We start from the raw sequence: 10,936 nt of genomic DNA on the forward strand, positions 1-10,936 counted from the left end.
CTGATTTTGTGTTTAAATCACAAATCTATCGATTTTTATTTAACTGATTTAACATTGATTATTGATTTAACTCCAGTAAATTGGCAGTTTAGCATCAATATTTGAGCATGGTTTACTATTGGTCTTCGTCAGACACATTTATTTATTTTTTTGACAAAAAATATATATATTTTATGATACGGTACAGAACATCCACCAAAACCATATTCAAGATAAATGTAATAGGAATGGAAACTCAAAAGTGATGTCATTTATGTTTGGTCTGGAGTTTTAGACTTTTACTTTGGTCCAAAACAAAATAAAAAAGTGCCAAAAACCACAGTCTAAACCAAAGTACCAAAAACACTCAGACGTGATCTCGGTCTGGATCTACTGGAAGCATGGTTCAGTTCATTTGTAGTGTGAAAGCACTTTTTTAGTGGTGTCAATCGATTAAAAAAAAGACAATATTCTGTGATTAACTGTGATTAATAACACTTGTTCTTCTTAAGATGTCCAGGTGTCCTATCTGCTCCATGTGCTTTGTGTTTCACATGCCCCAAAGCTCATTATTAGAGCTTTTTAGTCATTCAGCCAGAAAAAAACAGGGTTATTCCACCAAATATTGATTTATATAATATAGTTTATAGAATGAAACAACAATGTTCATTTTACTCAAACATGAACCTATAAATAGCAAAATCAGAGAAACTGACTCTGTAAAGACCAGTTCAGTCTGTTTCTTCAGTTTTGCTACAAGGCTAATATTAGGCTAACCCGTACCAGAGACTGGGTTCACACCTCAGGTAACTGGAATCTGGATTATATCCTAACCAGATTTTAAACCACATCCATTTACACTTGCTAGTTAAATTCATCTAATGTTAATCTGCTGTGAGAGTCAAAATAGTCTAAATAGGCAAATTCACTCATCCTGCAGCGATTACTGTAATACTGGGAGGAGTTTTGAGTTTTAAAAGTTCTGGAAGGTTTCTTGGAGAGACAGATGCGTTCACACTGTTGTAAAATGCGGCTCAAATGCGTCTCGGATCGTTTGAATCTGCATACATAAAAATCAGAAAATCATTCAAAAGGATAAAAAAATGTGAAACAGTTGTGCTAATTTGTTATTCTGGGATTTATATACATATTACCGCTTTTATTTTAGCAGTACAGTACATATCACAGAATAAAATATTGTAAAAATTAACTGCAATGTAAATGACGAGTTTTTTTAGCATCTTTTAATTAGCGACGTTAGCTTTCTATCAACAGAGCAGACCTAATAAAACTCCAAACACGTCTGTGCTGATCTTTAATCCTTATCTAAAGTGGGAAAACAAGAAATGAATTATTAATATAAACATCACTACTATCCATTCACTTTATATTAAATGGTTTATGTTCGTATCTTAGGTTGTTTTCACACCAGCTTTATTTGTTCTGGTTAAATTCGGACTCTGATTGGTTTCTACTCTTTTAGTGCGGTTCTATTGAGCAGAAAACAGTGTGACAACAGTAATCACACTCTGGTGTGGATCAAAACAAAACCAAATGATGTGGTGAAAACGTGATTCGGTCTTGATCCAATCCAGCTAGTAAATATAGTACATTTATTTGAGCTAATCTGCTGATAAGGTGCAGTTTAATCTGTAATATAATATATATTAGTCAGATGACGCTAATTAATTACCACAGCTATGAACACACGCTGTCTCTGCTGCTGCTCCACGCTGTTTACACACTGAGTGCTGTCTGTGCAGCGCTCACTGCTCACAGCCATGCAACTGTATTGTATTTGTAACATCCACTGATGAACTGAGTATATAATACTACTCATCCTGTTCGTTTACTCTCTGTGATTATATTAATCTATATCAGTGATCCGCTGCTGCACCAGAAGTTCCAACACAAAGGAAACGGACATGTCCCATCTTCCTCTTCCTCCTCCTGGATGTAGTTGTATGTGTAGTGCAGAATAAGGTGTATGAAGTGAACAGTGTTCAGTTGGAGATGCCCAGTGATGATTTGGTGTACTCGTACACCACGTAGCTGATGCTCACGGCCGGGATCACCTTCATGAAGTTGGGTAAGATGCCGCGGTACAGCCCCAGAAACCCCTCCTTCATCACGATGCTCTTCATCAGCGAGCGCATGGACATCTGCTGCGCGCTGTCCAGACACGCTGTCAATCACAACAACATCAATATTCATCTCACACCTCAGCATGAGAAATACCTGAGATCTACAAAAATCCCAATTAATGAGTGCTATGCTCCTGCAAACTGCTCGTTAAGATATTTTAAGTGGTTGCTATGCGGTTGCTAGGCTTTTCAACTGGTTGCTGTGCTGGTGCTATTATGTAATGATGATATGATGCTGGGGTGTTACTAGGTGGTTTAAAACTATTCTGCTAAAATGTCTACTAACAACCATTAGTTGCTGTGGTATCTCATGTGGTTGATAGGATGTGTCTCAGCAACAAGTGTTTTGTCTATGTCCTGCATGGTTGAAAGGGTATGCAACCAGGTTCGAATTGCTGGTTTGAATCCTGTTCATGCAGCTTGCCATCATCAGCTGCCAGAGCCCTGAGAGAGCATACACAGTTGTCCTTGCTCTCTCTGGGTGGGTCCAAGGCAGTAGATGGCGCTCTTCTCTTTCCACTCATCACTCCTAGGGTGATGTGGATCAGCACAAGGCTGCGTCTGTGAGCTGATGTATCAGAACCACAGAGTCGCTGCGCTTTCCTCCGAGTGTTAGTGCTGGGATGCTACTCAACAAAAGAGGTTCAAAAAGAGGCGGAGTCTGACTTCAAATGTGTATCAGAGGAGGCGTGTGCTAGTCTTCACCCTCCTGGTGTTGAGGAATCACTAGTGATAGAGTGAGTCCTAATAAGTGGATTGGGTAACTGGCCGTGTAAATTGGGTAATATTAGAAATAAATTAGAATTAAATAAAAAATATTATATAAATAATATATGGTCACATTTGAAAGACATCTCTAAAATTGACGGTATTACCAAACCTCTAACCAATCAGATTACAGTGTTTACCGCTGGCCTGCAGCCTGGCATTAACTCTGGTGTTTAAACATTTAGCCCTGCAGCATCTCCTGACCTTCCTTACCAGCTTCCCATCCACATACCCAGCGCCAAGTTTCTAAATGTCCTTTTAAATATCACTCGTCTCTGAGTTCTCGCCAGCTCTGCCCCTCACACACACACACACACACACACGGCGGGGGAACAGATTAGTCCTCTGTTAGGTGCTGGAGTGTATCTCTGGAGCTCCTCAGGGCTCTGAATGGTGAACAGGGCGTACCTTGTGCCTGCATGCGGGTGCGCACCAGGGCCAGGGGGTAGCTGGCCAGCTGCCCACACGTGCTGGACACCGTCCCACAGCCCAGCAGCACCAGGACACCCGGGTTAGCTGTGTCTCGAGCGTAGTGCGACAGCCAGGCGTTCTTCAGACTCTGAGAGAGACAGAGACAGAAAGAGAGAGAGACAGAGAGAGAGAGAGACATGAACTTGCAATTGTTGAAACCAATTGCAGAACAGTTGATCTCAAAGCAGGTAAACCCAAGAACTGCTGCACAAGTTAGTGAATTGGAACACAAGCCAGGAAAAAAAAGCCCTTATAAGGAGATAGGGAGCCAAAGAACGGGCGAAAAATGAGAACGGGGGAAATAATAGTGGGTGCAGGTGAATTATGGGAGTTGTAGTGAGGGTCTGATAATAGTGGGTGCAGGTGAATTATGGGAGTTGTAGTGAGGGTCTGATAATAGTGGGTGCAGGTGAATTATGGGAGTTGTAGTGAGGGTCTGATAATAGTGGGTGCAGGTGAATTATGGGAGTTGTAGTGAGGGTCTGATAATAGTGGGTGCAGGTGAATTATGGGAGTTGTAGTGAGGGTCTGATAATAGTGAGTGCAGGTGAATTACGGGAGTTGTAGTGAGGGTTACTGCGAGTACCTCGTAAACTGCGAGGTCGATCCCGGCGTAAGGGATGATGCCCAGCAGGTTGGGGACGTAGCCTTTAGAGAAAGCCTTGATTCCCTCTTTTTTCAGAATGGTTTTTGCACAGTCCATCATTCCAGAATACTGACCAGTACTCCTGAGAGTCAGCCTGGTTTTCATTACCTACAAAATACAGAGATCATGCTAGGCTAAGTGCAGCCCTCTGATTAAAACATGTTTTAATGGTTTACTGTGTGACTTATGGCTTAATGGCTTAAACGTGTGTTCAGTGTTCACTTACTGTGTAAACTAACTGAACTTTGTTTTAATCAAATAAAAAAATAGTTTAAAAATATAATATTAACATGGTTTCACACGGTATGACTGCATAAAGAAAGTGGATACTGCCAAAACCTAGTATTGGTTTAGGTTTCAGCTAAAAAAAATATATATTTTTTCACTCTTAAACATTTATCCTAATTCTAGATCATTATTCTATTCAGAATTCCTTTTAAAGTCTTAAAAAAGAACTATAAATAATTGAGAATTAGCTCTTAATACAGCCTAAATCTGAGATTTCTCTGTATAAAACAGGTCCGGTAAGGGAAAGCTAATGTTTAATGTTAAATATTAGAAATACAGCACACTGTTCTCACCTCCATGGGGTAGATGGCGGTTTGCGCCGTGGCTCCAGCTAAAGATCCGGCCATGAATCTCTGAGTGGTCCCGATTTTATCCCCCTCAGACAGAAGCTTCTTATACTGACAGGAGAGAAGAACACTGAACATCCGCACTGACGAGTACATAAAACAGATCCACAGTACATAAAACAAAAAGAAAACACGAGTAAACGCAAAGCAAATAAACAAAACTAATCAAACTAAACTGGAGAGACTAAAGAACAATTTAACAAAACTTGGAAAACAAGAAACAAAACTAAAAACTAAAAAACACACAAACCTGACTAAGAGAACACAAAGTATACAAAAACGATCCACACCAAACACTGAAACAGAGCGGCTTAAATACAGGAGGAGGGTGAGGAACACCTGGGTCAGGAAATGAGGGGACGGGGTTACAAACAAGACAAGAGGACAATAATACAGGCCATGTGCTCTAAAACAAAACCGACTAAAAGGCGGTCAGGTATTAAGGAGCAGTAAAGCCACTCCACTGAAGTACAGAGTTATACAGGAGTTTCAGTTTAGTTCTCCAGCACTGAGACTGGAGCAGTATTAGCCTTAGCCGCTAACCACGCTAAGCGCTAGCTCTTTCACCGTTTAGAGGTGAGTATTATCAGCCTGTAGCCTGCTGCTAACCCTGGCTGTAGGGAACAGATAACACTGAATCAGTATTCGTACAGACTTTAGACCTACCTGTTCATAGGCCATGAATTTGATGGCCGTCTCTGGAGCAATTTTTAACACATTAAGGCCATTCCCCCTCCACAGAGAGGCCACGCCCCCTTCCCTCAGCATCTGTCTGAAACCCCCCACCAGCCCGATTCGGTTAGACCTGGAAGCGTGAACCTAAAACACCACAACAACCAAGATATAAAATCAGATAATTCACACGGAATCATGCATAATCCATCATAAACCAGAATATAACCAGTTTTTTTATACCTGCATGAAAACTTTAATCCTGTCCAGAGGGGCGGTGCCGGTGCGGGAGACCGCCCCTGCCGTTGCCCCGGCAACAAGCTGTTTCCACCAACCGCCGGTGGTCTTCTCTTCACTGGTGAACTCATCAGGAATGGCCAGATTGTCGCCAATGTCCAGCTGCTAACTTGGAGAGCCATCAATTATAATGTTAATAATATGAACCTTTTGTTAAATTAAATTAACACATATAAACACAGCCATATGCAAAACCTTCAACAGCCTTGTATTCAAGCTTCTCTACAGGAAACACATGTAAAATTAACTTTATTTTCTCTATTTCTACCCAAACGCTACCAATGACCCTCCCGAATGCTTGTATATGCACCAAATAATCAGATCAGTGATGATATAGTTACTTTAAAAAAATAATTTGATTAAAGTAACTTAATTACTTTATGAATTACTTAATTTTAAGTTACTTTTAAGTTTGCCAAAGTCAAAGTCAGACTGATACAACCCAGAATACTTCAGTTAAGAGTTTATATGTACTAAGAAATCTGATTACTCGGCTCTCTTTATCAGAATTCTTAATCTGATTTGTTTACTTTACTCTGATCTAATAATCTGTTATACATGAGTTCAGTTTAGCACCAAGACTTAAAACTGGAGCAGTATTAGCATTACCTGCTAACTGCGCTAAACGCTAGATCTTTTTGCAGTGAGACCTGCTGAATTAGAAGGGAAACATGGCGACACCCCTGTTCCTTACTAGTGTCACATAAAATGTGCCTTAATCGGTGCGTCTTATAGAGCTAAAACTACGGTATGTTCGTATTTGCAGTAGGTCAGACAGTGTGTGCTGAAGCAGTAACTGACCGAGGAGTGTTTCCAGTATCGTATGATTTCCTCCAGGTCTGTGGCGGGGTTAAACAGGAAGTGCTCCCTCCATTCATTCCAGTCCACAGTCATGGTGCCGTCAACATCAATACTGCAGAAAAAAAACAACCAGATAACAAGATAATACATACTATGCATGTATTGTATACATTAGTAAAATATCATGAAAAAAATATTTTCTTGCATTTATACTTATTAAAACAGTTCTGAAAGCTCAAACCTCTGCAGGATCTTCAGCGCTGCTTCAGTGGAGATGTCCATCCCAAGTTCAGACAGGGACTGTTTGATCTCACAGGCGTCCAGACGTCCTGATAACAGCGAGACATAAAACAGCACCAAATACTTCACACAGGATAATTAAGAGACAAGATATAATGCAATCAGACTACAGCAGAATTCACATAGCCGGATTGGTGAAATGTGAATTATGGGTTTATTTCACTGTAAAGTTTTACAGTTTTTAACAATATGGAGCTACACTACCGTCGTTATTCTTATCCAGACTCTTGAAGGTCAGCCACAGCTTCTTCTCGTGCTCCTTCAGGTATCTGGTGAACTCAGTGAAGTCAAGAACGCCGTCCCGGTTTCTGTCCCCGGTGGTGACTATTTTCTGTAAATGCAAATAAAAAATGTTTTTTACATTCTTTAAAACATGGTGGTGGTAGAGTAGAAATAGCTGGCATTTTTACAATAGTTTTCCTATGTACTATGTTTGTAGTCTTGTTGCTTGGACCAGTCTAGTCAAGCTTTATCATAATCATGGTCTAACCTGATCAGGTTGATGATTTGCTGACTGTATTTATTATATATCTCAATATTATATAATATTGATGCTAATAGGCTGTCAGAAAATGGAATGAGATCTAAAGCAAACATTTTGCTTTAGACACTACAGGAACCTGGATGAGTTAAACACTTATATTTACTGTATAGTGTATACTGAGGAATACAAGACCCAGATCTTTGAAGAATGTAAAATATAAATCATATTCTGGTTTGTTTAACACTTTTTTGTTTACAAAACAATTCTATATGTTTTTCATATGTTTGGATGGCTTTATTTTTAATCTACAATACAGAACATTTTAAAATAATGAAGAAAAAAAACACTGAAATAGGTTACTGTATCTGCTGATAAGAGAGTAAGTATTTATTTTATATTTATATTGATTCCCTTCACTGATATGTAAATCTGTGCTGAGTCCTGCAGTCACGTGGTGTCAGGGAACACACACAGACACACACACACACATAAATTGAACCGGACCGTTTCTCTACAGAACCGGTCCGCAGGGAGATGAGAAGGTGGAGATGGAGGGAAAGGGGGGAGGGGATTCGATTGGGGAAAAGATAGGAGGAGAGATGGATAGGGAGGAGGAGAAGGAGAGAGATGGAAATGAGAAGAGCGATAGGGAGGAGAATGCGGAGGAGAGGGAAATTGTAGCGAGAGGATGAGCAGGGATGATATTGGGATGGGTAGGGGATAGGAGGAGGATGAGGAGGAGGGAGATGGAGAGAATAGGGAGGACAGGAAGAAGGAGGATGCTGAGGAGGGGGGAGGTACCTGTGCCGCTCCGGTCCGCAGGGAGATGGGGAGATGGAGTTGGAGGGAAAAGAGGATGAGGAAGATGGAGAGGAGGATACTAAGGAGGAGGAGAAGAGTGATGGAGAAGAGGATGATGGGGAGGATGAGGAAGGATGGGGGAGGTAACCTGGGCCGCTCCGGTCCGCAGGGAGATGCCCATGGCGATGAGTCCGGTTCTGAGTTCGGCTACATCCACCTTCCCGTCCCTGTTCGTGTCCAGCTGATCGAACAGCTCCGCGTAGCTCCGCGCGCTCCCCGCGTCCCGCCCGCCCCGCGCGCCCGGACCCATCCTCAGCTCAGCGCCGCCGCGCTCCTGCAGGCCGCCGCATGGGCTCGGGGGGTCCGCGGGGCTGCTGCTACTGGACCCGGGGGTTCCGTGGGTTCCGGGGGTTCCGGGTGGGTTCCGGTGGGCTCGGGGGGGCAGCGGGGTCTTTTAAACACCGCAGTTTCCCTCAGAGAGACAGACCCGTTAACCTACCGCATCCAGCACCCGAGAAAACCGCGGAATGGTGGGCGGGGCTTATGGCTGACTCCGCCCACTCTGCCGGGTCATTTAAAGGAACGACCAATAGGAAACCTGCATCACAATCCTGCGACTATCAATCAAATCCTGAACCGCTGGACAGAACATTAAAAATGATATTTTCTACAATTTATAGAGTTTTACATTTCCAATGTGTCCAATTATTTATTAAACAAAAAAACTGTTAAACAAAACAAAATATGTTTTATGTTTTGCATTCTACAAAGTAGCTCCTGATGATCTCTGCTGGATTGTCTCAGTCAGTTTTATGAGGTAGAGTCTCCTAGAATTCAGGCTTTCAGTTAACAGCTGTGCTGAACTCATCAAGAGTTAATTACTTGAATTTCTTGTCTCTTAATAAAGTGTTTGAGAGCATCAGTTAAAGTAAAGTAGTGAAGAGGTAGAGTTACAGGTATACAGTGAATAGTGAATATTTGAGTAATGTTCAAATCCAGGTTATGAGAAGCAAAAACTACTCAACTAAATAAAGAAAAAAATGCTTTAAGACTGTCAAAAATGTTATGATGGAACTGGTTCTCATCAGGACTGCGTACAGTGGTGTGATTTTTTTTTTTTTTTCAAAAATAAATTAACATTAGTCAAAGACAACACAAGTAAACACAAAATGCAGTTAAAGGGCAAGGTGAAATGAAGGTTTTTATTATAAAGGGAGAAATAAATCCAAACCTATACGGTTCTGTGTGAAAAAGTGTTTGCTCCCAGATAAAACTTAATTTAACTGTGGTGCATTATTAGTTCATGTATTAGTCTTATCATGAATAGTCAAAAGAATTAAAAGTCTTTAGGACCAAAAGACACAGTTCATACTGAGATTCACTTTTCTTGGCAACTACAACTGCTCGTATTTAACCTGTAATATAGGGCCAAATATCACAGGAAAAATATTACCATAAAAAACATCTGTGTCTGACAGTGATAGAACAAGATGTGCTAGATTTAATCCTGCAGGGGGCAGCACAGCACTTACCAATGAGAAACTACAAGACAGGAAGCAGATGATGAAAGTGAGAAACTGAACTACAAAATGTAAAGACTGTATTAATATAAGCGGTGAGGTGTTATCCTGTGAGTGAGAATGAAAACTGGTCAGCATGCTCATGGTAAGGGCAGGTGAATTATGGAAGTGAATTATGGGAGTTGTAGTGAGGGTCTGATAATAGTGGGTGCAGGTGAATTATGGGAGTTGTAGTGAAGGTCTGATAACAGTGGGTGCAGGTGAATTATGGGAGTTGTAGTGAGGGGCTGATAATAGTGGTTGCAGGTGAATTATGGGAGTTGTAGTGAGGGGCTGATAATAGTGGGTGCAGGTGAATTATGGGAGTTGTAGTGAGGGGCTGATAATAGTGGTTGCAGGTGAATTATGGGAGTTGTAGTGAGGGCTGATAATAGTGGGTGCAGGTGAATTATGGGAGTTGTAGTGTAGTGAGGGCTCATAATAGTGGGTGCAGGTGAATTTAATGGGAGTTGTAGTGAAGGTCTGATAATAGTGGGTGCAGGTGAATTATGGGAGTTGTAGTGTAGTGAGGTCTAATAATAGTGGGTGCAGGTGAATTTAATGGGAGTTGTAGTGAGGGTCTGATAATAGTGGGTGCAGGTGAATTATGGGAGTTGTAGTGAGGACTGATAATAGTGGGTGCAGATGAATTATGGGAGTTGTAGTGAGGACTGATAATAGTGGGTGCAGGTGAATTATAGGAGTTGTAGAGTGGGGGCATGTCAGTATATTTAGCAAGCATGTTTTGGTTTATTTATGTATTTTACTGTAGTATTGCAAAGACAATTTGGTGCATCATTTTGTGATGCCCCCCCAAACAAAGTCCTTGATCATGACAAGATCAGTTCCTTTTTGTCTACTGTCTTTTTTTATGACATCTGTGTTATTCTGTGTTGCCTGTTAAACTGAGTACCAAAACTGTACAAGCCGACAATCCAGCATGCACACACTCATTTCTGTGCCAATCTTCTCTAAAAGTGTAGAAAATACACTCCCACATCCTGTCCCTCACGAGTGACTGGTAAAAAAAAGCTGGGCAAAAATTAACAACTCTGCTGCCACCATGCTGCTTTTTTGCTCAGTGATAAATAACTAAATAAATAACATTTTCATTTAAGATTTGTGGTGGTAAATGTTTGAGTGGAAAATTAAAGCATATCACTATCAAAACATCATGTTAAAATATTATTTTTTTAAGGTCAGGATGAAGACTGATATAATAAGTGTATTCCATTTATTTTCATTTGATCTTAATCTGGCCTCACCATGACTCAGATACGATTACTACAAAGCCTTACTCTTGCCCAGATAGCAATCACACAGCCCACATACCACCATGGAGACTTTGTCCAAATCTGGGTGCAGAACAGCCGAACCTG

The 10,936-nt window shown here is 41.1% G+C and overlaps 1 protein-coding gene across 2 annotated transcripts; it reads right to left on the reverse strand.

The window, feature by feature from the left end:
- Positions 1-229: 229 nt before the first annotated feature.
- On the reverse strand, positions 230-8,487 carry LOC111189548 (calcium-binding mitochondrial carrier protein SCaMC-1-like). Of its 2 annotated transcripts, XM_022663203.2 has the most exons (10): positions 8,147-8,433; positions 6,918-7,044; positions 6,655-6,742; positions 6,414-6,525; positions 5,559-5,717; positions 5,310-5,462; positions 4,590-4,694; positions 3,949-4,116; positions 3,300-3,450; positions 232-2,164 (listed from the first exon to the last, which is right to left on the reverse strand). In XM_022663203.2, the coding sequence occupies exons 1-10, from the start codon at positions 8,306-8,308 to the stop codon at positions 1,983-1,985; spliced, it is 1,407 nt and encodes a 468-aa protein (XP_022518924.2). In that variant the 5' UTR covers positions 8,309-8,433; the 3' UTR covers positions 232-1,982. The 2 variants fall into 2 exon arrangements, with proteins under 2 accessions (XP_049333535.1, XP_022518924.2); XM_049477578.1 differs by lacking the exon at positions 5,310-5,462 and having other exon boundaries at positions 230-2,164; positions 8,147-8,487.
- Positions 8,488-10,936: the final 2,449 nt, after the last annotated feature.

Source organism: Astyanax mexicanus, chromosome 4 (genome assembly GCF_023375975.1).
Source record: "Astyanax mexicanus isolate ESR-SI-001 chromosome 4, AstMex3_surface, whole genome shotgun sequence".
Lineage (NCBI taxonomy): Eukaryota > Metazoa > Chordata > Actinopteri > Characiformes > Acestrorhamphidae > Astyanax > Astyanax mexicanus.

Excerpts from the sequence above, each read along its gene's own strand:
- LOC111189548 (XM_022663203.2), bottom strand. The coding sequence starts at position 8,308 with ATGGGTCCGGGCGCGCGGGGCGGGCGGGACGCGGGGAGCGCGCGGAGC. Across the intron at positions 6,526-6,654 it reads GCGCTGAAGATCCTGCAGAG|TATTGATGTTGACGGCACCA; the intron begins GTTTGAGCTTTC and ends TTTTTTCTGCAG. Across the intron at positions 4,695-5,309 it reads AATTCATGGCCTATGAACAG|TATAAGAAGCTTCTGTCTGA; the intron begins GTAGGTCTAAAG and ends CTCTCCTGTCAG.